The 26434-nt window shown below is 39.6% G+C and overlaps 2 protein-coding genes across 3 annotated transcripts in view; one reads left to right on the top strand and one right to left on the bottom strand.

The window, feature by feature from the left end:
• The first annotated feature begins 3315 nt into the window (after positions 1–3315).
• ENPP5 (ectonucleotide pyrophosphatase/phosphodiesterase family member 5) lies at positions 3316–17699 on the top strand. 2 transcript variants are annotated; one of them, XM_045844164.1, is made up of 4 exons: positions 3316–3505; positions 8530–9102; positions 11363–11539; positions 15271–17699. In XM_045844164.1, the coding sequence occupies exons 2-4, from the start codon at positions 8556–8558 to the stop codon at positions 15696–15698; spliced, it is 1152 nt and encodes a 383-aa protein (XP_045700120.1). In that variant the 5' UTR covers positions 3316–3505; positions 8530–8555; the 3' UTR covers positions 15699–17699. The 2 variants fall into 2 exon arrangements, with proteins under 2 accessions (XP_045700120.1, XP_045700119.1); XM_045844163.1 differs by having other exon boundaries at positions 8239–9102.
• The window catches only part of ENPP4 (ectonucleotide pyrophosphatase/phosphodiesterase 4), a 32408-nt gene continuing 23099 nt past the window's right edge, over positions 17126–26434 (bottom strand). Inside the window, exon 4 of the mRNA XM_045844171.1 lies at positions 17126–18668. Within this exon, the coding sequence (XP_045700127.1) occupies positions 18562–18668 (107 nt within the window). The 3' untranslated portion in view covers positions 17126–18561. The remainder of the gene's footprint in view (positions 18669–26434) is intronic.

Below are 26434 nucleotides of genomic sequence, written 5' to 3'. Positions count from 1 at the left end.
GAAATTGCAGCCATCCAGGAATAGGGCAGGGAATGCCCTCCCATGGCTTTCCCAGCCTCGTGCCAAGAAAGCAATAAAGGCATAAAGCCATTGCTACCTGCTTTGCATACTCATGAAGCATAATACTTACCAAAGAACCCAGTATTCTCTCAAGCTACATAATAGTTGCAAAGGATGTTTACATTTACATTTTAAATATAAATATCTAGAATGGAAAAAAATGTCCTTTTTATCTTGGAGAAAGATAATATTTCTTTTTTAGGTCATCCCACAATCATAGTAAATTTGCACAGATATGGTTGTTTCTCATATCATCCCAACCCAGGGATGAACCCGCAACCCAGGCATGTGCCCTGATCTGCCTGACCAGGACCAGGAATCAAACTTTTGCTTTGTGGGACAACATCCAGTGAACTGAGCCACGCGGGTCAGGGAGGAGGATGCTTACTTAGAGCCTCTGGACGGAGTGTAGCCTGCTGACATCTTGATCTCAGACTTCTAGCCTCCAAAACTGTGAGAGAATACATTGCTTGTGGTTGTTTGTTACAGTAATCCTAGGAAAATAATACAGTGTGACACAATTTACAAAATACAATACACAGAAGTTTATAAGGTAATACTTGACTTACATAAAGCCTCTAGAGGATAAAGCATGATACTTGTTTGTGTGAAAAATGTAGTTCTATTTAGTACAATATATCAATTACTAATAGGCATAAAAATACTTGGACTAATCTATAAATCATCTTTTTACTGAACTTCTGATGAGTCCAAATTACTGAACTCCTACTATGCATTAAAAACGAAGGCCAGTCCAGAACCACAGTCCCAATGTTTCCTAACCTGTGGCTGTTAACATGTGAGGTCCACATTTTGCAGAATATGTTAGTGTACAGGATTAAGAGGCAGACTTTTAGTTTAGTTGTTTGATGTATTGCAACCTTACAGATTTTTAACATTGTAAAATAATTTTTGTTCATTTTCCCCACCACAGTATACAGACTAGATCTGAAAATGAACTTCTGTGGCAGAGCCAGTCTTAGCTATTTCATTAAGAACAGATCATATTTCAGTTTTAGCACAAACCTCTTCCAGCTCCTGAGGAAGAAGAAAAGAATCCGACCCTCAAATCCCGATTTGACTGCCTTAGACAACAGAGACCCTCACCCTTTCCCCAAAACCCATGAGAGAAGTTGACTCTTCTGTCCCTCCATTATTCAGAAAATCATTACTAGCTCAATGATGATTATATTAATTCAATAATATAAAGGAAGAGCTATAGTCAGTGTCAGATTATGGCTTATGCTGCAATGATTTGCTGAGTAGTTATTGCAGAGGGACAGAAATTGAGGCAACGGGTCAGGCAGAAGGGCTGGTACAGTTGTGTAAGCAGAATTCCATGTTTTTACAATTGTTCCTCTAACTATACTATTTTAGCCAGATATTTTCTGATTAGGGACATGAGTTGTATAATAGGCCTACCAGTGGAACACTAAATATCATTACATGGAGACCTGGAAAGCGTGTCTGGCACTCACTGAGCCCCTCACGAGTCATTTTCTGAGTTGTGTACTGCGGTTACCAGCCGTACCATCCTATTTCACAGGGGTGGCTGGAGAATACAGTCGTGCCTTCCATAAAAACTTTGCAGAGCAAGACAGAGTGTTCAGTGACCCATAATAAAAGGCTCATTTTCCCTACCTCTGCTCTCTAATCAGCATAAGCTGTTCTTTGAGTGTTTGGGGTGAACACAGGTTTGGCTTATTTTCAGGGGTTAGGGATTTATAATATTTGACCACTTGTTCCAGGTTTGGGCAACTTCAAGGGACAGGGCTTTGGAGTCATGGAACAACTTGTACAATTTCATTGTCACAGTGTCTGGCTAATTACAAAACCAGCCTCCCTTTTAATCCCCATCCCACATGTAGAAAACCATAAACTCACATTACTACAAATAAAAGGCCCAAGCAGAGTGACCAGATGCCCTTTGGGATGGTGTGACATAATCAGAAAGGAGCCAATGGGGTAGGGACTGTCCCATCTATAAGGAGGAAAGAAAGAACTATGACCAAAATGCTTGTCTCACTTAAATATTAACAGGAATGTCTATCATTTCACAGCTCCTGCATATCAGACAGGAAACAAGAACTCCAGACAGAGCCAAAGCCACTGTTTTTGCTTGCTGTTTTACAGGGTGATTAGATGCTGAAACCTAAGTTGCAACAACCAAGCAGATATTACTGCCTATTGCAGTAACATCTGTTGCAAAGTGGTCAGAATTAGGCCTAGGAAATTGTGTAAGTGGACAAATCCTTTCAGGGGAGCTGGAAGTCACCGCTACAATTTATGATACTTATAGTTAGCATCAGATTGGCAACCTGTGCACTTGCCCACCACACTCCTGCCATCCTAAAAATACCATCGATTACCAAAAAAACTTGAAAAATTAATTCACTACAGTAAGGGAGCAGAAGAAACAGGGTCAATTCAAAGAACACTTCCTGAAAGAGAAGTAGGACCCGAAGTTCACAGCTTTAATGCATGTTTGGAAGTCAAGCCTGAAAAAGAGTCTACAGCCTAGATGCAACTATCAGTAGCTGTTCTTCCTCTCTGGCTGTGCAAATTAACTTAATCCTGAACCTGGCTTGGTTTAACTTGTTCATTCTCAGGTGCATCGCTATTGCAGATCCCTGAGACCTTATATACGAGTATTACCAAAACCTGGACAACAACCATGGGGGCTAGAGAGCTAAATTAAATCCTTTTGAATTAAATTTTTTGTGAGGTGCCAACACCAACTAATAAAAAGATTTATATTAAATTTCAACGTCCTATCGATATCCCTTGGCGTTCCTCAGAACAAAACCCAGGGTATGGCGTCATTGACCAATGTGTGTGTCTTACCACATATGGTAAGGTAACCACATTTGGTTACCTTAACAGATAAGAGAATTAAAAGTCCTTTTAACAAAAACAGTGAGTGTACAAACCACTGGGGTAGAGCTTTATAACCTCTCTGCATCACTGATTACAGCACTACTGCCCGTCTAGAAAAGGCACACTTCGGAAACGTTTGGTGCCCAGACAAAGAGACGACCTCAGGGAACACAAAGTACCAGGAATGTCCGCACCGACCTCCCAGCGCGGTCTGCTACGGCTTTTCGCTTCTGGGGGCTCCCGCCCCCCACCCCCAGTCATCCAAACCCAAGCAGCACCCGCCCTTTCCCCATGATTGACAGTCAGTTCAGCGACTCCCAGGAGCCCGCTAACAGTAACCAGCCCCACTGGAGCAAATGAAAGCCAAGAGGCGGGGCCTACGGGGTGGAAGCGTGGTGGTCAGGTGCTCCGTGCAGACATTGCTTGCTGCTGAGTGGCTGGGGGTTCGAGGGTGCCCCTCACTTCTGCCACCTGCCGGTTCTTGCCCAGGGACTGCCGAAGGGAACCCACTCTAGATCCTCCCTTCCATTGTCCGAAACCGGTGGGCACTGACCAGATCGCTGCGAAGGTAAGAATGGGCTGCTTCCTTCCCAGGGACCCACGCGGCTCCAGTGGGCTGCTGGTAGGCCCCCAGACGACCCCTCAGTTCCACACACAGCTCTTGTTGGGGCATCTGCCAGCATCGGTGGGCGTACCCTACGCCGAAACCCTGCCCAATGTCTAGGATGGAAGCCTGTGGAGACGGTGGGGCGATGCATCACCCTCTTAAGGTCTATTCTCTCAAGAGACACTTAATCCTCCTGCACTTCCCCTCTTCGCGTTTCTTAGCGCCCTTCTCTCCAGACTTTCGACTTTCAAGACTTGTCTGGGGCGGGGTGGGGGGGGGGGGAGGAACTGGAAAGCAGCCCAGTGAAATCTGGACCCAGAGCTAAGGATTCCGTTGCACTGTGCAGCATTCTGTGCATTAAAAAAAAAGAAAACTGAGATTTCATTCATCCCAACCCCCACTCTCTGTGCATTGCTCTGTGTCATCCATGTGATAACGTTGGTTCTGCTTAGCAAACATTCTTAAGCTTTAGACAACACTTACCCTTTGTTTGTTTTCCTTTGTCCCAGGAAAGCAGTTCTTTACTGCTTACCACAGTTGCTAAATTAATTTACTTAGCAGAGGAAAATCAGGTGGTTCATGTAGTTGATTCATTTTTCGGCCTAAATTATATTTGGTTCATATTAACCTTGTGTTAGGAAGGTAATAGAAAAAGGAGAAAGAAGTAACCACCATCCTCATCCACATATGTTAGTGAATATATTTATAGTTCCCCATTGGAACAGATTTTTAAGGTCCCTTCCAGAATTGGAAACACTACTGCCATCTGAGCAATAGTTTTTAAATGTGTTTTGAACCATTGTCTAGAGACTAATAAGACAATTTCAGTTTAACTAATTCAGTTCTGTGTATGGTGAAATCACGATTAAAAAACAAACAATGCAAGTATGACAAGCAGTTTTTATTTCCCTATAGCTATAATATATAGAGCAGGGCAAGACAGGGTCTATTTTGAGGTTTAAAAATGTCTTCAGTGTACTCAAATTAGGAAGATGTCAGAGCTGAATTTAAGAGATTTCTTATGCCCTGGCTGGCATAGCTCAGTGGATTGGGCGTGGGCTGCGAACCAAAGTGTCGCAGGTTTGATCCCCAGTCAGGGTACATGCCTGGGTTGCAGGCCTTGACCCCCAGCAACCGCACATTGATGTTTCTCTCTCTCTATCTCCCTCCTTTCCCTCTCTAAAAATAAATAAATAAAATCTTTAAAAAAGAGAGAGATTTCTTGTCACAAAATATCATTGGTTACAATTTTTGGTGGGCTTATAAATACCTTCCTGCAAGAATGGACAGGAAAAAGGGAAAACAAAACATCCTCAGTTGATTTGCAGGCCCAATGAGAACTGACAAAATGTACATATGTATTGTTTATTCATATTGTCTCTTTTTTAAAAATATATTTTATTGATTATGCTATTACAGTTGTCCCATTTTTTCTCCTCTTTATTCCCCTCTGCCCTGTACCTCCACCTCCCACCATCATCCCCCCAACTTAGTTTATGTCCATGGGTTGTACATACAAGTTCTTTGGCTTCTCCATTTCCCATATTATTCTAACCCTCCCCCTGTCTATTTTGTACTTACCATTTATGCTCCTTATTCCCCATACCTTTTCCCCCATTCTGCCCCCTCCCCCATCCACTGATAACCCTCCATTTGATCTTTGTTTCTGTGAATCTGTTGCTGTTATAGTTGTTTGCTTAATTCATTTTGGTTTTGGTTTTGGTTTTAGTTTTGGTTCTGTTGTTCATAGGTGTGAGTTTGTTGTCATTTTATTGTTTGTATTTTTGATTATCTTTTTCTTGGATAAATCCCTGTAACATTCGTATAATAAGGGCTTGGTGATGAGCAACTCCTTTAACTTGACCTTATCTGGGAAGCATTTTTCCTGCCCTTCCATTTGAAAGGATAGTTTTGCTAGACAGAGTAATCTTGGTTGTAGATCCTTGCTTTTCATGACTTTGAATACTTCTTTCCAGTCCCTTCTTGCCAGCAAGGTTTCTTTTGAGAAATCTGCTGATAGTCTAATGGGCACTCCTTTGTAGGTAACTGTCTCCTTTTCTCTTGCTGCTTTTAAAATTCTATCCTTATCTTTCATCTTTGGTAACATAATTATGATATGCCTTGGTGTGTGCTTCCTTGAGTCCAAATTCTTTGGGACTCTCTGAGCTCCCTGGACTTCCTAGAAGTCTATTTCCTTTGCCAGATTGGGGAAGTTCTCCTTCATTATTTTTTCAAATAAGTTTTTAATTTCTTGCTCTTCCTCTTCTGGCACCCCTATGAATCAGAAGTTGGAATGTTTAAAGTTGTCCTGGAGGTTCCTAAGCCTCTCCTCATTTTTTTTGGATTCTTGTTTCTTCATTCTGTTCTAGTTGAATGCTTGTTTCTTCCTTCTGGTCCACACCGTTGATTTGAGTCCCAGTTTCCGTCCCCTCACTGTTGGTTCCCTATACATGTTCCTTTATCTCACTTAGCATAGCCTTCATTTTTTCATTTGATTTGTGACCAAATTCAAGCAATTCTGTGAACATCCTGATTACCAGTGTTTTGAACTATGCATCTGATAGGTTGGCTATCTCTTCATCATTTAGTTTTTTTTGTGTGGAGTTTTGATCTCTTCTTCCATTTGGGCCATATTTCTTTGTCTCTGCATTCCTGTTATGTAGTAAGGGGCAGAGCCTTAGGTGTTCGCCAGGGTAGGGCAACCCACATTGCTGTGTTGTGATGCTGTATGTGGGGGAGGAGTCCAAGAGGGAATAATGCTGCTTGAATTGTTCTCAGTCGGTTTTCAGTCACTTTCTCCACTACCCACAAGCAAATTGGGCCCTTCTGGTGCTGATTCCCCGGGTGGGTGGGTTTGTGTACGTTCTAGAACCCTGTATGTCTCTCCAGCAAACTCTCCTGTGAGGCTGGTAGTTTCTCCTGCTGCCTCAACCCACCACAGGTTTTTTTAGTCAGAGGTTTTGAGGCTTTATTTCCCATGCCAGAGCCCTGGGTTGCATGGTCTGTCTTGCTCCCCAGCTGTTCTTCCTGGTTCATCCGCATGCAAATGTGGGACCACCAGCTCAGCCAGCCACCACCTCGCCAGTGCCCATCCTCCAGTCACCGCCGCCTTGCCGTGAATCCTCTCCGCCTGGCTGCCTGTCTCCGCCCCTCCTACCGGTCTGGACGAATGTGTCATCTTTAACTCTTTGGTTGTAGGACTTCCATACAGTTCGATTTTCTTGCAGTTCTGGTTATTTTTGGGTTTTAAATTTGTTGTCCTTCTTATGGTTGTGAGAGGAGGCAAAATGTATCTATCTACCTACTCCTCCATCTTGGCAGGAGGTCTGCATATTGCCTCTTATTAGCTTTCTTGAATAGAATAAAAGCTTTTTAGAAATATATGCAGATTTAAAAAAATGAATACACCAAGAACCTTGGTCCAGAGAGATAATATTTAATCTGGGAAGTGCTTTTTTTCCACATGTCACTGATAAGATTAAATGTTAACAAATTTTGACATTAGGAAGGTCAACATCAAATTTCAGAAATATGTTTCTGTACGTACTTCAGAATCTAATTGTTTAAAGAAGGCTATGATTTGATTATTAAATTAATGCAGACTACATTTCACAAATATATTTTAATGTCACAAATTTTATGTCTCTTCAAGAAACCAAGTCAGTGTATTTTCTCCTTTTTCTAGTAACAGCTCTGACCATGATGAGCCAAATATTGGGTTGGCCAAAAAGTCCACTACTTTTTTTCTGCATGATGGCTCTAGTAGTGCTTAGTTGTCTTTAACTTCATTTGAAACAATTGTGGTGTATCGTGACAGCTGTCGTATCAACATGCATTTTAAAAAATCAAAATTGGTGCATTTTTGTGCATCCATTTTAATATTGAAGATGGAAGAAAATATGTAATATTTTCAGCAGTATTATGCTTTATTATTTCAAGAAAGGTAAAAACACAACTAAGCACAAAAAAAGGTTTGTGCAGTGTATGGAGAAGGTGCTGTGACTGATCATCCATGTCAGAAGTGGTTTGCAAAGTTTTCTGGTATATTGACATTTTGACCAAATAATTCTTTACTGTGGGGCTGTCTTATGCATGGAAGATTTTTAGCAGCACCCCTGGCCTCTATCCATTAGAAACCAATAGCAGGAGATGGCTGACATACTCAAAATACTCAAATCAATAGTTATTGGTGAAAATGAAAAGTTTGTGTTTTATTTTATATAAAAAATATAATGGACTTTTTTGGCTAACCCAATATAAGGCTTTGACTTTGAAAACCATACATTTTTTTAAGCATTATTATTGGATTTGCCAATGTTCACAGGTGTTTTACTGTCAGAAGTCTGGGTCAACCTGAAAATGTATGAAATTATATAACCTGAAAATCTGTATGCAAATTATATCATATTTTAAAATGATATTTGAGAACCTATTAAAATAATTCCTTTGAGGAATATTTTCATTTTTGTTAAGTTCTTGAAACTAAAACATTCTAATGCAGCTTAAATTCTTAGCTTTTTTACAGGTAGTCTCAGGTATCTTGTTTAAGATGGAGTTCTGCAACATAATCCTTCAAGGCTACGATTTATGATATAACTGAGATTACTAAGCCCTATCACTCTCAGTTTTGGGTAAAGTATACAAAATAAAATTATTTTCCAAATGTTACTAACTTCTGTATCTTTTTAATACAGATTATCTTATGCTGAGCTGATCAAGTACTTTGAAAATGACTTCAAAATTCATCTGGGTGGCCTTCATACTTGCTACATTAACACTTTCAATTACATTTTCTCTCCAACCAGACCAGCAAAAGGTTCTCCTAGTTTCATTTGATGGATTCCGTTGGGATTACTTATATAGAGTTCCAACACCTCATTTTCATTACGTTATGAAATATGGTGTTCATGTGAAGCAGGTTACTAATATTTTTATTACGAAGACCTATCCTAACCACTATACTTTGGTAACTGGCCTCTTTGCAGAGAATCATGGGATTGTTGCAAATGACATGTTTGATTCTATTCTGAACAAATCTTTCTCCTTGGATACCATGAATATTTATGATTCTGAGTTTTGGGAAGAAGCAACGCCAATATGGATCACAAATCAGAGGGCCGGACACACTAGTGGTGCAGCCATGTGGCCTGGAACAGATGTAAAAATACATCAGATCTTTCCTACTCACTACATGCTTTACAATGAGTCTGTTTCATTTGAAGATAGAGTTGCCAAAATTATTGAATGGTTTACGTCAAAAGAACCCATCAATCTCGGTCTTCTCTATTGGGAAGACCCTGATGACATGGGCCACACTTTGGGGCCTGACAGCCCACTCATGGGCCCTGTCATTTCAGACATTGACAACAAGTTAGGGTATCTCATACAAATGCTGAAAAAGGCGAAGCTGTGGAACACTCTAAACCTGATCATCACGAGTGATCACGGGATGACCCAGTGTTCTGAGGAAAGGGTGATAGAACTTGACCAGTACCTGGATAAAGACCACTATGTCCTGATTGACCAGTCACCAGTAGCAGCCATTTTGCCAAAGGAAGGTAAGTTCTGCCTGAGTCAAAACTCAGGTCTGCGTGTGTGCAGTGCAGTCGGGTGGGGAGTTTCTGTTTCTGTGGCTTTAACATGCTTGCCTGTGATGTGGTCGTGTTCAGGGATTTAACCCTTAGGCCCTGAAAAAACGAAACCTCTCTTGTCTCTCTCTTTCTCTAGTTCTCTCTCTTTATTACTGAACTGGTGAATTGGGTTCACTTCTGGGTGAGCAAGGTACCAGAATTTACAATAAGAATGGTTGCCACACAGAGTGAAATTTATCTGCAGCCGGATGAGGAGCCCACATGGAATAACATCCAAAGCAACTTTTATCCTGTCAAATTAATGTGTATTCTTGATGGAAATTTTTGTCATAGTGGTAAGGGTTGGTGTAGGGAAGGCATGGGCACATTAGCAGGCCGTGCCTCTTCATGTGTCCTATTTTCAGAAAATGGCAATCAAAGCCCTCCCAGAAGCAGGGGTTTTACTATTATTATAACAAGCTCTTGGTTGCCTTAAGTTTGTAATAGATGCCTTAACCTGTTGGAGCTGGTTCCTTTCTGGTTTCCTTCAGTGCTACCTGCAGGTGTTTACCTGCAGGCCCTAGCTACTCCCTGGAATATACGCTAACAGGATATTTTTTTAAATTTTTATTGTATGTATTGAGGTGACATGGGTCAATAAAATTATATAGGTTTCCGGTGTACAATTCTATGATACATCCTCTGTATATTGTGTTGGGTGTTCCCCACCCCAGGTCAAGTCTCCTTCCATCACCATTTATCCCCCCTCTACCCTCTTCCACCTCCCCCACCCCCTTTCCCCTCTGGTAATCACCACACTGATATCTGTACCTAAGAGTTTCTTTCTCTTTGTTTACCCCCTTCACCTTTTTCACCCATCCCCACAACCACTTCCCCTCTGACAGCTGTCAGTGGCTAACAGAATATTTTGTTGTTTCCTCAAACCAACCTAACAATATTTTGTTATTTCCTCAAACCAACTCCAATGACTTGGAGTGTAGTTTTTCACTTTTTCCCTAGAGTATTGGAATTGATGCTCTCCATATATTTATAGCAGTTGGATTTAATGATTTTGGAATCATCATATATGATGAAAGCTACAGCCCCCTTCTCAGAACGATTGAGATGGGAAGACAGAATGACAGTGGTTTTTTAGAAGCCCGCAAAGCCTTCTGTAGATCCTTAGGGCCTGCTTAATAGCAAAGCAGTGGAGTGGAGGAAGGAGAAAACTGAGATTTCATTTTCTTAACAACGAGTAGGGGAAGTAATAACAATACCCTGAGTTTTTATAACCTCTCCTCAAAGCCTCATAGCAGCCTGTCACCTGGTATTACATCCCCAGATCCTAGTGTAAGTGCAGAGCAAGACCTGGGCCAACTCCTCTGACCTGTGTTTTATCACCTCCTAGGGTTAGTCTAGGTATCAAATGAGAGAACAGATTTTGAAAAGTTGTCTGCCGAACAAATGAGAGATCTATCCCTCAAAGGGGAATTTAGAGAATCATAGGAAACAATGAATGTTAAAATATGCACATGTGCCTACATGCAGACATTTCAACAAATTCAATATCAAATAGCAAGTTTGTTGTTTCAGAAAATCGCAGTAACTCTTCAGTTTTCCTTATAAAACTCACAGGTGTTGCCTTGTTGGGTGTGGGAGGCAGGGAAGAACCCCTGCTGAGTGGATTTGAAAAACAAGAAAAGGAATGGAGACATTGCCCAGGTTCACTGTATATGAAGTTATCGGGAGCCCTTTTGCAAGACCTCCAGGGTTTTAAAGAACTTTTCCACTTTACAATCTGCCTTCCACCCAACCCTCACCCTCCACTCACTATATTTTCTTACCTAGAGATTCTCTATCTCTGCACTCAATAACTACCAGAATGTAACCCTTTGTTTTAGCTTGGGTATTGCAGTATTAGTGTGTGTGTGTGTGTGTGTGTGTGTGTGTGTGTGTGTTTAAGAAATCTCAAATTAGAGATTTCAGATTCTTTACAATGATCTCTTAATTGTTTAAGGTGAATTTCCTTAGAATAGGAGATGAATTCTCTCTGTTTCCTCCCTCAAGATTTTTTTCTCAAAGGGATTGGGAGTTCTCAAGTGTCTGGCTAGATTCCGTTATGTGCAGCTTGCTGTCTTTTCCCTCAGTGGGGCATCTGCATTGATCGACCTCTGTTGCTGCGGTTGTTTTCTTTGATTATAGCAGTGACAGCTTTGTTCTGAGTGCCCCCTTCTCCTTTCTCTTATAGGAAAATTTGATGACGTCTATGAGGCACTAGCTCATGCTCATCCTAATATGACTGTTTACAAAAAAGAAGAGATTCCAGAAAGATGGCATTACAAATACAACGGTCGCATTCAGCCAATTATAGCAGTGGCTGACAAAGGATGGTATATTTTACAGAATAAGTCAGATGATTTTATGTGTAAGTATGTTACAGTTATTTCTCCCCATTCTACATCACCATTTGCTAAAGTGGACACTATGGATAACACAGCAGTTTACTTACTGATTGAATAACTAGCTAATATCATACACTAAAAGCAAATTAAAGATCTCTGGGGCTTTAATGAGAGGCAACCTTCTAAAAACGAAACATTTACTTCTCTTGAAGCCATCAAACCAAAAATATGCACAGTGACCTATACTGTCAGCTATAATAACTATTCTGTTTCTGAGAAAAACGTAACTGAAATTCATGAATGGAATTATTTTCTCTATCCGTTTTATATTCTGAGTTCATTAGAATTTAAACTCTAGTTTTTATTCACAATTGTTAGCATTCTAGGTTTTTTGTGTGTTTTGTTTTGTTCACCCTTCTGGCTCTACCAAATGTAGGCCAGCTTTGCTTTACACCTTGGAGCCATTTCTAAAAAGAAGTGAATGTATCATGGAAAATAATGTATCAAGTTGTGCTTTCCTAATACCTAGTGATATAGTTTTGGAGCTATCGCCACTGAATGAATTTGTAATATAATGGAACTTCCATTTAAAATTCAAACATGCAAAATGAGGCACTTTCTGCCATCCTTAATGTGTAATTTTTCTTCTTACACCGCTTTTAACAAGCTAGCCAAATGGAAATGCCATTGACAGGATTTTACTCATCTTGTGTCATTGTGTCTGTCCTTTGCATATTTGCTCTCAAACTCCCTGCTCTGCTTTACTGCAGATTTACTGCATTTTGCCATATATAATGCATACTGTTGCCCAGATTTTTGAGAGAAAAATAAAGATGCACATTATACAGGGTTATAATGTCACATACCATGGGTGTAATAATCCCTTGTATAATGTGCACAGAATGTTATGCGTACACATTATACACAGGAGCACATTATGCATGGCAAAATATGGTAAATTCCTAGGCTCCTTTGTGATCTGGTTTCTGGTTAGGTTTGGCCAATGGAACATTTTCACACCCAGAGTATTTGTTCCCTACTTTCTGCCTTAGGCTATGTGCCTAACTGGCTGCATTTCCTCTGTGATCCCAGCTCCCTCTGGACAACTGTTCCTATGGCCTCAGCTCTTACTGAGAAAAACCGCTGTCCACCCAGCCCTGGGGCCCATAGGAGGTTCCCACTGTTCCTAATCACATTTGCTTCTCAGATCTTCAACACTTTTATGACTAGTCCCTGTATTCAGCCCCCTGTATTGGACCACCTGGCGTTGGCTCCTTCCTGGTGGATGAGGGGTAGCACACATTGACGAGCAGTTAACAGTTCACTGGGATTTGTTTCTACTCTGCATTATTTGAATGTTGCAGGAACCACATTGTGTGAAACTATCTTGAAATGCTTTTTTGGGTATTTGTCCTTGATCTGTGTGTGTGTGTGTGTGTGTGTGTGTGTGTGTGTGTGTGTATATCTCAAGAGATGTACAAAAATGTCCACTTAGGTAGAATTAGGTTCCTAGCATGTTTACTGAGGAAAAGAAAAGCAGTTGCCTGTCGGTGACTCTTGTAAAGCACACATGATTCATAGTGACAGAGTAAATGCTATTGTATAATTTGTACACGTACATGGTTTCTAGTTCTAAAAACTGGTTTTATATACAGATAATGATCTGTAAACTGATATGTAATCGCATCAGGGGAACCATTTTAAGAAGGCCTTTAAAAATAATTTCTTCGGCCATGAGAATAGTTGCCAGCTTTACCTGCTCAGATTTCCGTGTGTCGTGCAGTCAGCTCTTACGTCAGAGGAGCTGCGCAGAACTGTACAGTTGATGTGACTGTAAGGGGCCCTCTTCAGGTTTGGTTTGGGGAACTACAATTGCACAATAGGTTGGTCACACCTATTTTTGACAGAAAACCTTAATAATGCTCCTGTTTATATTACATCATGTTCATTTATTCAACAAAATAATTAAATACTGACCACTACTCTTCTTCTCAGCCTGAGTTCTGTAAGAGATTAAGCCCGGATGTTCAAAAGTAGAGGTTCTCAGAGTGTGTTCCCTAGACCAGCAGCAACCAAATCACCTGGGAAATGGTTAGAAATGCAAATTCTAGAGCCTAACCCAGATCTACTGAATAGAAACTGTGAGGGCAAAGCCCAGCACTCTGATTTTACATGTGCTCCCAGGAGCTGAAGACACACTGGAGTTTGAGGACCGCTGCCCGCAAACATCCACTATTAAATGTTACCCACTGGGTCGAGCACTTCTGGTAGGGCACTTCTGGTAGGGCTACCACTAGAAGACAAAGTCCCTCTTCATGGGGAAGGTTTTATAAGTCAGAATGGTTTCATGTGAAATCGGATTTTCTAGTAAAAAGTGGGATTTGGGAGAATGACCTTCATCTTCATGACCGAGAGTCTAGATCCCAACTTCTTACAGAAATGAATGAATATCCCATCAATTACCAATTATATAACAGCTGATTTCCCAATCTTGATGTTCTCAAAGAATTCCATACAATTGCATAGTACCCTGTCAAATAATTACAGATGATTTCATAAACCCAGCATTATTTTTACTTGAATAAATACAAAAGAATCATGGCATTTGGACTTTTTTTTTTTTATGGATTTGGCCAGGCAGATTTGGAATTGCTTTGAGGATATGACTAAGGGTCATTTCATGACTTTGCAGAGAAATTGATTTAGGATTATTATTATTTTAATGTTGTATTCCTGTTACATATTTCCGCATAGCAATGTAGGTACTAGAGACTGATTTGCTAGACATTGTCCTCACCACCTTTAAAATAAAGTCTGTCTCGTAGGTTGCCATCAACAGTAGGTTCTTCACCTTTGCACCAGATGCCATGCTCAGCACACATGCTTTTAATTTGCAGCTTTTATTATGGGGAATATGGTGAACAATATTGTAATAACTATCTATGGTACCAGGTGGGCACTTGCATTATCGGAGGGAACATTGTATAATCTATATGAATATCTATCCACTGTGCTGTACACCTGAAACTAAATACAAAAAAAATGTTGGATGCAAACAGTAACTGAAAAATAAAATAAAAATTCACAGTGCCATCACCACATACATAAAGTGCAGCTTTGATTCTGCAGTTTTCACCCTTTGATTTTGTATCACTTGGTGAGTCAGAAGACCCCTCAAGGTTTTCCTTTTTGTATGCCTACCGAGGCACGTGGTGCCAAGTTGGATGCTGATCTGAACCACAAACGTCAAGATTTTACCCTCAAGTCCTGACCTTGATTTTTTGATAGGAGGTTGTAACTGTAACTAGAGGTGTGATTTTGGGGGTATATTTTGTTTTGCTTTATCCATTGTTTCTCCCCGTCTGTTAGTAACTATGGCTCTATTGTCTTTATGACTAAGAGCACCGTTAGAACAATCATTAGAACATAGTAGGGTCCTAACAAGTAGTTCACCTGCCTCCAAAAACAATGCTCGATCCATTTTCCCTCGACTTGGCTCAGCTTTGCTCTTCACCCTCCCTCCTGTGCTGCTGAGGCAGCATTGGCCTGTGAGTGCGCTTTGCAGTAATTTGCCGTTTTAGTTCCTAAAGTGAATTGCAATGTTGACAACAGAAAAGATGGTTTGTGAAAGACTATTTTACAAGTCAAATTGGATAAAAATTGCATTTACTTGTTCAGACTTTGACAGTATAACAGTTATTTCTGCTTTAATGCCTTTTGGTTGGCTAACCTTTCACGTATCTTATCTTTACAGTGGGCAACCATGGTTATGATAATATGTTAGCAGAAATGCATCCGATATTTTTAGCCCACGGACCTGCCTTCAGAAAGAATTTCACAAGAGAAGCCATGAACTCCACAGATCTGTACCCACTGCTCTGCCACCTTCTCAGCATCCCTGCCATGCCACATAACGGGTCACTCGGGAATGTCCAGGACCTGCTCAGTTCGGCAGCTCCGAGAGCACTTCCTTACACGCAGAGTACCACACTCCTCCACGGTAGTGTCAAACCAGGAGAATATGAGCAAGAAGAGTCATATGCATATTTCATAGGGGTCTCTCTCGGTAGCGTTATAGTTATTGTGTTTTTTATAATTTTTGTTAAACATTTAATTCGAAGTCAGATGCCTGCCTTACCAGATATGCAGGCTGAAATAGTTCAACCATTATTACAAGCTTAATGCTGCTTAGGAGTGGAGGTCACATAATTCTGTCAGTGTTTAAAGGTTTCGAATTCTAGGAAACCACCTTCAGACCTTTGCACAGACCATTAAGCAGTTATATACATACGCAGGCACAGCCTTTTCTTCATACACATGCACACACAGATGGACCAAAACACACATATCTGCAAAGCATTAAAAAGGCGGAAGTATGTTTCCATTGTCCTGTCTGGCTTATAGAGAGATAAGATCCTGCTTTATTTTGACTTGGCACATACAATGTATATATTTAGCAACTTTGCACTATTTGAAATACCTTATATATTGCACTTTAAATTACTCTCCTAGTGGGTACTTTTATGTAAAATGCACTTTATTGACAATTATGTCTTATGATCTGGTTGAAAAAGACGTTTTATGCCCATGTCACAATACTTGTTTATCGTTCAAACTGAATGAAATTTCTAATAATTCCTGAACAATACAGAAATTTACTTAACTTGGGAGAGCTAGAACAAAGTGAAAACTGTTGAAAGTTAAATGGGATGACCTTTGTGCATTGGATTTTGGAGAGCAGCAGTCCTAACAACAGGCTGTGTCTGGGCATTCCTTGTCATATTTTTTTCCAAGGGACTGGGGTTTTCATTTTATTTTCTGAAAAATACTGGCAGATTCAGTCTAAACAGATTCTTTCTGTCATAAATTTCATTATTGCTATTTCCTGATTGGTCATTTTACTCTTAACTTTTTAACACCATGAATATCCATTTCTTACCTCTGTAGTCCAACACTGGCTTGAATATTGGCAATCGTGTATCATCTCAGCAATGTTTTCTCTTGTTCTGCAATTATTCTTTTGAAAACTAAATCATTATTAATTCCATTAAAAATCAAATTAGATAAAAACAGTGTTTCATTTCTGGTAACACGCAGTAACAGAGCGCAGGCATCTTTTAGATGTGAATATTTGAGGATCCAGAATTAGCATAAACTCTTAGATAAAATGTAGGCCACTGAGTCCTTGATGAGGTGTGTGGAGCCTGGGGAAAAAATGAGGCAGGACCATCGCTGTCCACAGTGCAGTGCTAAAGCTGCCTGATGGCAAAAACTAGCAAAATAACACTTAGAAGTAACGGGTGTTGAAACAAGAGGAGGCTGGATTCTTGCCTTGTTTCATGAAACATTTGAGTGTTTGCCTTTCTTCAGGTGCTCAGTGGAATCAAAGATGAATCCAAGTTCACAAACAGACTTTGCTTTCTGGTTAGCTTTTCACCTGCCTGGTCATCTTGGCTCCTCTCATTCCAACCACCTGGAGCTGTGCTTTGTCTCTGTTAAGTAGCTGGGCTGGAGAGAGGGCCGTGTTGCCCGTGGTTTCTCAGAGGAAAGAGGAATCTCTGTGAAGGAAAGCTTTTCTTGAAGAACATAGAAACCAATAGAAACACATGGCCCATAGAAGATACTGTAATTTTATGTATAAATACGTACCAACTGGACAGTTAGGAAAAATGGGAAATGTATTTCAGAAAGAAAGGATAAATTAGATGTAAAGAATGAATGTGGCATTGTTAAAAATACAATTGAATTTAAGTGATCCTAAAATGAGGTGGGTGAATTATTTTTAAAATGATGCCAATATAAAAAATGTTAGCACCTAACTCTCATTTTATTATACAACCTCTTAATAGGATAGAATGGAATCACTGGAAGTGTACTACGGATTAAAAGACTAAGAAGTTAGATGGCAGGTAGCAAACTCAAGAAGTCTGAACTCTGGATTAGACATTCTAGAAATGGGACCAGTCACTTTGGCTTGCTTTGTAGCTGTGAACTTGCCTGCATTGTTGAGATGCCAATATAATGACTGAAAGGAAATTGGTCTATTCATTACTATTTAAGTGCTCTCTGGACATTTAATCAAATTGTTTCATTAAATTCTTTTTAGAAGGTGCTATTACCTTAATAGTAAGAACAAAGTAAATTCTGTAACTGATGAAATCATTAAAATTCTGATACAAACATTTGACTATTGAATGGTTTCTTTCATTTACTGATAATTCTTTTCCTGTGAAATATTAGGAGAGTTTACCAGAAGGAAAATAAAATTTTAAAGTTTGCTGGGAAAATCTAGTCACTCATCATCCTTTGATAAGCTTTTTTGTTTAGGTTTTACCTGCATATCTTCATGGTCATACTTTGTATGCAGTTAACAAAAATTAGTACATAGAAATGAAATTTACACTAGCTAATCTAATTGTAAATAAGACTTTTTAAAGGTCAGAAGAATTAACTTTTCCTATTCCATCATTTTTGTTCAACATCCTCTAGCACCTATTTTGTACAATTACTCAGTTAAGACTTTTCTTACACCCTGGCTGGCATAGCTCAGTGGATTGAGCGTGGGCTGCGAACTAGGTATCACAGGTTCGATTCCCAGTCAGGGCACATGCCTAGGTTGCAGGCCATGGCCCCCAGCAACCCCACATTGATGTTTCTCTCTCTCTCTCTCTTTCTCTCTCTTTCTCTCTCCCTTCCCTCTCTAAAAATAAATAAATAAAATCTTTTTTTAAAAAAGACTTTTCTTACTATGTGCTTTGCAACTTCTCCCTTTGTCATCTGCCGTTTTGACTTAGAATTCCTAGAAGTAAATTTAAAATTGCTTTTCAAAATGCTTTCTGACCTCTTAAGGTAAAACTAGAATCCTATTATTAGTTTCAGTTTCTTACAAAACCCTGTCATTTCTAGAAAAATCTAATGAAGATCCCAGCTCCTCTAGCTCTCATCTTCTCAGCTGTTCGTTAGGACAACACGTTCAAGAAGCAGTAAGCCAGGAGGGACCTGAGGGACCATTTAAAAAAAGCTGTGAAGTGGCTTGTGTGACGTATTAGTGTGAGATGGAAGCCAGACTCCGGTGTCCTGATCCAGCTTGGGGCTTAGGAGTTCGTATGATGAAGTTTGAGGGCACACAGTTCAGTCCGTAACAGGCAGGGCCTGCAAACCAAAAACAATAAAACTGGAACAATGAGACTCTGGACAAGAAAAGGTACTGATATTTCTTAACTTGATTATCATCTACAAAGGGGGTCAGGGTTGCTACTGGGAAATCTTATGCCAGTTTATGTTTCTCCTTGACTCTGTTCCTACCCCCTCCCCATCCCTCCTTTCATAGCATTTGTTTTAAAATCCTCAGTTCCCTGAAATGTTACACTTACTATCTAAGGTTACTTGCCTCTTAGGGGTCCCTTTCATTTTAAGGCTTGTATTTCTTTCTTATTCTAGCAAATTCTCATTTTTTAGTTTATATTTTCCTTTAATTCATTTCTGTTTACCCTTTTTGGCACATTAGTTGGACGTCGAACCTTTTGAACTGGTTGGTTGTTCGTCTCTTGATATTTTCCAACTTTTCTTTTTATTTCACCATTTAAGATCCTTCATCTTCCAAACCTTAGTCTTTTATTTTTTTACACATTCCAAGTTTTTATTTGTCTGAAGTTCTGTTTCTTTGTACAATGTACTGGTACTGAGGATTTCCAGTCAAGATGGAGGGGTAGGTGAATGCTCTCGCCACCTCACACAACCACATCGAAATTACAGCTAAACTACAGAACATGCAGCACTCAGACCCATTAGGAAATCGAGCTGTATTGAAGACCAACAACTAAGGAGTTAAAGAACCGCATTCATCCAGATGGGTAGGAAAGGTGGAGGGGTAGAACTGTGCAGATGTGGAACCAGCTGGTCCCAAACCCATGTATGGCGGATATAAAACAGAGGGTATATCAGGAGTGAGGGATCCCAGCCCCACATCAGACCACCCAGCCCAGGTTCCAGTGCCAGGAAGATAAGTCCCCATAACTTCTGGCTGTAAAAACCAGTGGTGGGTTGGCAGAGGAAACGGATTCTCAGGCCTCTTCTTGTAAAGGGCCTCACACTGTGCATGGACTTACCCAGACACATATTGGGCTCAAGCACAGGGGCAGCATCTTGAAGGGCACGAGTAGCATGTGGAGGGGAACAGAAGTAACTAGCACTAGGGTGAGGGGGGGCCAGCTTCTGCCCAGACAGACCTGTACACAGCAGCCATTGTACCTTTTCTGAGCGCCCTTCCTCAATAGAGCCACAGTGTGGCAGCACCATGTATGGATCTCCATCAACCTGGCTCATACGGTAAACCCCAACCAAACAATTACCTAAGGGCCCTACCCATCCAAATTACAAACCCACCCAAAGCCATGAGGCTTTTCCATATGAAAGGCTGGGCTAGGTGCAGGCTTCAGACCTTCCTAAATCTGCTCAAATAAGCAACAGCTGGACCCAGCCCCCATACCTCTCAGTGGCCCCAGGCCTTACACTAGCAGCAGCCATGTGTAAGTTGCTTTATAGCTTACACCAGTGGGCCCCAGACAGAACACAGGTGGAGGCTGACCTTAGCCTACACTGCCCAGGAAACCCCAGAGCCTAAGCACCCAGTGGAAAGTTACAGACCATGTTGGAGCATGACTCAATCACCTCCACAAGCCACAGAGGGAGGTGGTTGCTGGCCAGAGGTCACAGCCAGTTCTACCAGCTGTCTGGATTGAGTAAATCCCTCCCATTGAGCTGCTGACAGCAATCAAGACTCATCTACAAGAGCAGGGAGTACTCAGACCACATGGAGCGAGCACCTCAAGTGCCCAGCTTGGGTGATAGGGGAGGCTGTGTCACTGGACCCTACAGGACACCTACTGCATTAGGTCATGCTACCAAGACACAGAGTCAAAGCAACTCTACCTAATACATAGAAACAAACACAGGGAGGCTGTCAAAATGAGAAGACAAAGAAATACAGCCCAAATGAAAGACCAGAACAAAACTCCACAAAAAACAACTAAACAAACTGGAGACAAGCGATCTATCAGATGCAGAGTTTAAAACACTGGTTATAAGGAAGCTCCAAGAACTCAGTGGGTACTTTCAACAGCATAAAAAAGTTCCAGGCAGAAATGAAGGATATATTAATTAAAATAAAGAACAGTTACAGGGAATCAACAGTGGAATGGATGAAACCAAGAATCAAATCAATTTGAAACATAAAGAAGAAAAAGACATTCAATCAGTACAGCAAGATGAAAAACGATTCCAAAAAGTTGAAGATACTGTAGGGAGTCTCTAGGACAATTTCAAATGTTCCAACATTCGCATCATAGTGGTGCCAGAAAGAGACTAGAAAGAGCAAGAAATTGGAAACTTATTTGAAAAAAATAATAAAAGAAAACTTCCCTAATTTGGTGAAGGAAATAGACATGAGAGTCCAGGAAGCATGGAGTCCCAAACAAGATGGACACAAAGAGAACCACAGCAAGACACATCATAATTAAACTACCGAAGGTATAGTCTTAAAAGCAGCAAGAAAAAAGCAGATAATTACCTACAAAGGAGTTCCCATAAGACTATGAGCTGATTTCTCAAAAGAAACCTTGCAGGCAAGAAGGGGCTGGAAAGAAGTATTCCAAGTCATGAAAGGCAAGGACCTACATCCAAGATTACTGTAACCAGTAAAGCTTTCATTTAAAATTGAAGGGCACATAAAGTGCTTCCCAGACAAGGTAAAACTAAAGGAGTTCATCATGATTATTATATGAAAGGCTGAAAGGACTTATTTAAGAAAAAGAAGATCAAAACTGAACATTAAAATGGCAAAAATACATAACTATTAACAACTGAGCCTAAAAAACAAACTAAGCAAACAAGCAGAAGAGAAACAGAATCATATGGAGAACATTGGGATGGTGGCCAGTGCAGAGGGAGTTCTGGAGGAATGGTGGGGGAAAGGTGCAGGAATTAAAAAGCACAAATTGGTGGTTACAGAATAGGCAGGGGGATGTTAAGAGCAAGCATAGGAAGTGCAATTGCCAATGAAGGTAGATGCATGACCCATGGACGTGAACTAAGGGAGTGGGGGGTTGCTGGTTGGGGGTGGGGTTGGGAATGGGGGGAAAACTGGAACAGCTGTAATAGCATAATCAGTAAGAAATTTAAAACGTACTGTTACTTAACCTTTTTATTGAAGTAAAACATACTACAAAAGTGTATAAATTATAAAGTGTATATGTGGCTAATTATCAATAAGTGAACAAATTCATGTAACTTCACTTTAGAAAGGAAATACAAGATGGGAAATTACCAGCACTCCTCCAACCTCATGCCTGAAGGTAACACTGCCCTGACTATGAACACAATAGGATACTTTCCCCTATTTTAAAATTTTATCTAAATGGAATTATACAATATATATTCATTTCTTTTTGGCTTTGTTCTCTCAAGATTATGTGAGATTCATCCAGTGCTTTATTTTCATCGCTTCATGCAATTAGGAATATACCACAATTTATGTATTGTTTTGAGTTTTGGGTATTTGGATCATTTCCAATCTGATGATAATATGAGTAATGCTGCTATGACCATTCTTTTATGTGTATTTTGGTGCATATACGTATACATTTTCTGTTGGATATAGTATGTGAACCCACTATTTAACCTGGGGTTTCCCAAAAGCCATGTTTGAGACAAAGGCCTGTTATGCAGGCAATTTATCTATGAAGTGATCCCAAGAAATGAGAGTGAAGGACAGGGAATGAAGGAAAGAAGTAGAGAAAGCCTATAAAGCCTAAATTAGAGAATTGGCCACTGTTATGAGTGCCAGTTCCCACAGGTCCTTCAGAGGAACCTTATCAAATGTATCTCAGAACTGCCTGCCTGAGGAATGGAAGAGGGAAGCACAGCATTTTCCCATCAACCTCCAACCCCACTGGGTGAGTGGTACATGAATATTAACTCCAATTACTCCTGGGTAGTTCACGCGTAAGTGCCAAATGTGATCTCATAGGCACCTAGTGCCATAGTGTCTGGGCCAGGAAGAAAGAGGCTAAGCGTTGTTAGGTTGCATCTGTGGGAAGCAGGTCTAAACCAGGATAAGACTGGGGGTTCAGTGAACCTGAGGTGTATACAAAAGATGTCTAATACACCCACATATGTATGGATTCTTCAGTTTAATAAAGGTCATCAATTCTGTTCATCTATTTGACTCTCCTTGTGTCAACACCATACTGTTTTAATTATTATAACTTTATGATAGCTCTTGGTATCATATAGAGTAAGTCCTATTTTAGGAGTTCCTGATTTTAGGAGAAAAAAATTTAATAAATATTTCATCATTCAGTCATTTAGTGGTAGGTTTATGGTATTTAAATATTAGAATTCAGTATGACATCAGCTGTAGATTTGTGGCATATAGATGTGGCATTACATATGTGATATGTTTTATATATATGTTTATGTGTGTTAATTATCAGCTTTAAGTTCCTTTCTATTCCAAATTTGGTGAGCTGTTTTGTTTTGAATAATAAATAGGTAGTAAATTTTGCCAAATGATTTTTCTACATTTATTATTGTTTTTCCTTTTTTTCTTTTCCTTATTAATATGGGTAACATTGATTTTCAAATACTGAGCTGATGTTGTGCTCCCAGGATAAATTCCACTTGTTCACGTGCATTATCCTTTTTAAATACTGCTGAATTCAATTAGATAATATTTTGTTATGAAATTTTTATTCATAGGGGTTGGCTTATGATTCTAATTTCTCTGTGAGGTTCTCGTTGCAGTGGTATACTGGCCTCATAAATTCAGTTAGGATGTTTCTTTTTCCTCTGTTGTCTGTAAAAGTTTGTGAAAATCATTTCTTCCAGTAAAATCATTTACTGGTAGAACTAATCAGTAAAATCACCTAAACTTGGAGTTTTCTTTGTGGGGATGTTTTTGATAACAAATTAACTTTTGTGATCGGTGTAACTATTAAAGTTATCCATTTGGTTTTGTATCAATTTTGATAAGTTGTATTTTCTGGAATTTGCCATTTTATCCGCTGTCAAATTTATTGGCATAATAGTCCCTTAATATCTTTTTGCTATGAGGTCTATAGTGGTGGCCCCTCTTTTATTACTGATACTGCTAATTTGTACCAGCTCCTTTTTTCTTCATCAATTTTGTTAAGGGCTTGCCAATTTTTACTGATATTTAAAAAAACAAATTTTGGCTTTATGGATTTTCTCTACTTTTCTCTTATTTCATTAATTCTAATTTTATCTTTACTATTTTCTACCTTCTACTTACTTTGGATTTTCTCCATCTTTTTACAAGCTCCCTAAAGAGGAAGCTTAAATCATTGATTTTGAACCTTTCTGCCTCTCAAAGACAGGCATTCAAGGTTCTAAACTTACCTTTAAGTACTTCTTAGCTGTGGACTACAGAATTTGGCATGTTATAAATTCATTTTCATTCAGTTCAGTACATTCACTCATTTATGCTATGGCTTCTTTTTAGAAGTATATTGTTTAACTTCCAAATAGTTAAGGTTTTTCTTAATGTTTTTACTATGGAATCTAATTTAATTCATTGTGGTCAGAAAACGTACTTTGTAGGATTGCAATTTTTTGAGATTACTGAAACTTGTTTTATGGTCATACATATAATTTCTTTTGGTGGTAATTCCACATGCACTTGAAAAGAATATGTCTTCTGCAGTTTGGGGCTGCATCTTCTCTAAACGTCATTTAAGTCAATGTGGTTGATGCCATCACTCACATCTTCTATGTCCTTACTCATTTTTTTCTTGGTCTAGTTATATTAGTTCTTATCCAAGGAGCTAAATTTTTCAATTACATTTATGGTTATCTTTCTTTTATCCCATCGCTTTTTTGATTCACGAACTTTTAAGGTTTGTTTTAGGTGTGAACATTTTAAAATTGTTATCTGTATTAGCCCTTTTGTTGTTGTGAAATGTCCCTATCTCTGGGAATTCTTGAAGCTACTTTATCTGATATTCATATACAAAGCCAGCAGAAGTAATGCCTGCTTGAGTGTGGTTAGTAGGGTAATAATATGGGTGTAATAATTTATAGTTTTAATTTGAACATTTCACCTAAAATGTCATATGGTGTGCTTGGGTATAATATTGTTATGTTACAGAATTTCATGCTTATGGTTTTGTAATAAACAAGGGGTGTTATTTGTGCTGGACTATGTAGGTACTCAAGCTATCTGACAGTTTGCATGGTATACAACTTTCTATTCTTTTGCTTTCAATTTGCAATTTTGTATTTAAAGTTTATGTCTTATAGGCTACATATAGTTGGATCTTGCTTTATCATCCTGTCAGACAATCTCTGCCATTTCCTTGGAATGCCCAGTCTATTTCCATTTAGCTATTGATGTACTGGATTTGATTTTCAATTTTTTCCCCTCATTTGAGATTGTTCTGTAGTTTTATTTCTTTGGTGCTATTTTTATCAGGTTAGAGATCAATGTTATATTCACCTCAAAACTCATGTTTTTCTTTTAGTAAAATGCTAGTTTTATGAGGTAACTAACTATAGTCAAACATGATAAAGAGGCACTGAAAAAGGTTACTAGTGTCTTTTGGGCCTGATACTTTTTTATACAGTAGTTAATAATTTTCCCAATGTTTAATACAGAAATTGGTTTTAGATTTCTCTCTCTCCTGAAATCAATTTTATTAAATGTTTTTTCCTAGGAAATTACCCATTTAATCTGTATTTTCAAGTTATTTCTGCCAAATTGTGTACAGTAAGCTCTTAGGATTTGTATGTGTTCTGCTTCTCCTCATCTTCTTTACATTGATCCCTCCTTACACTCCTCCTCGAAACTCCTTTTTTGACTAGCTTTTCAGGCTCTCAGCTGCCTCTTGCAGAATTCAGATTCCACTAGGAACTCACTTTTACAGATTTCTTCCCTCTTCAGAATCCTGGCCTCTTGATTCTTCACTGTCATGGTAATTCCTCATCGCCATAGCGCAGATCTGTTATATTTTGTCCAGATTTCTAGACCTCAGCAAGAGGGTTGGTTTGAACAACATACTCTACCATTTTACTGGAAACACAACTCCTGCATGTCTTTACAAACACACACACACACACGCCTTCACAGAAATGCTGTGTAAAAAATATCAATCTCTGCCCTGACTGGTGTGCCTCTTGGCTGGGCATCATCCCGCAAAGAAAAAGATCCCTGGTCCGATTACAGTCAGGGCACATGCCTGGGTTGTAGGCTCGGTCCCCAGTTGGGGCATGTCTGAGAGGCAACTGATCAATGTTTCTCTCTCACATCGATGTTATAAAATCATAAAAAATATTCTCTCCTCCGTGGCCAATTCAAACAATGTATAAATACTACAGTGTCTGGGTCTGACCTACATGGAACCCTTTTATAAAAATGTGTATTTTTATTATGGGTTGTCTAGATTTATTTTGGGGTTACTTTCTTTTTTTTTTTTAAAGATTTTATTTATTTATTTATTTTAGAGAGGGAAGGGAGGGAGATAGAGAGAGAGAGAGAGAGAGAGAGAGAGAGAGAGAAACATCAATGTGCGGTTGCTGGGGGTTATGGCCTGCAACCCAGGAATGTACCCTGGCTGGGAATCGAACCTGGGACACTTAGGTTCCCAGCCCGCGCTCAATCCACTGAGCTACGCCAGCCAGGGCTGGGGTTACTTTCTATTGATCCTTTCCACCACCTCTGGCTATGAAAGTGAAGTAATTTGTTAGTTTTACCACTTTTGAAACACCACCAAACTCTTCCAGAGTAAAGGAAGTGCCTTTTATCGTACTTCCCACAGTTCCTAGCAGTGTTTACTGAATGTAAGAGTAGGAAATGAGTTAGTCACTGCTCTACCAGAGGAAACTTTGTTGAACTGACACTCACT

Source organism: Phyllostomus hastatus, unplaced genomic scaffold, assembly GCF_019186645.2.
Source record: "Phyllostomus hastatus isolate PE091 unplaced genomic scaffold, TTU_PhHast_1.1 phas_contig_40, whole genome shotgun sequence".
Taxonomy (NCBI): domain Eukaryota; kingdom Metazoa; phylum Chordata; class Mammalia; order Chiroptera; family Phyllostomidae; genus Phyllostomus; species Phyllostomus hastatus.
The sequence above is the reverse complement of the archived record's forward strand: the minus strand, read 5'-3'. Positions and strand labels throughout refer to the sequence as shown.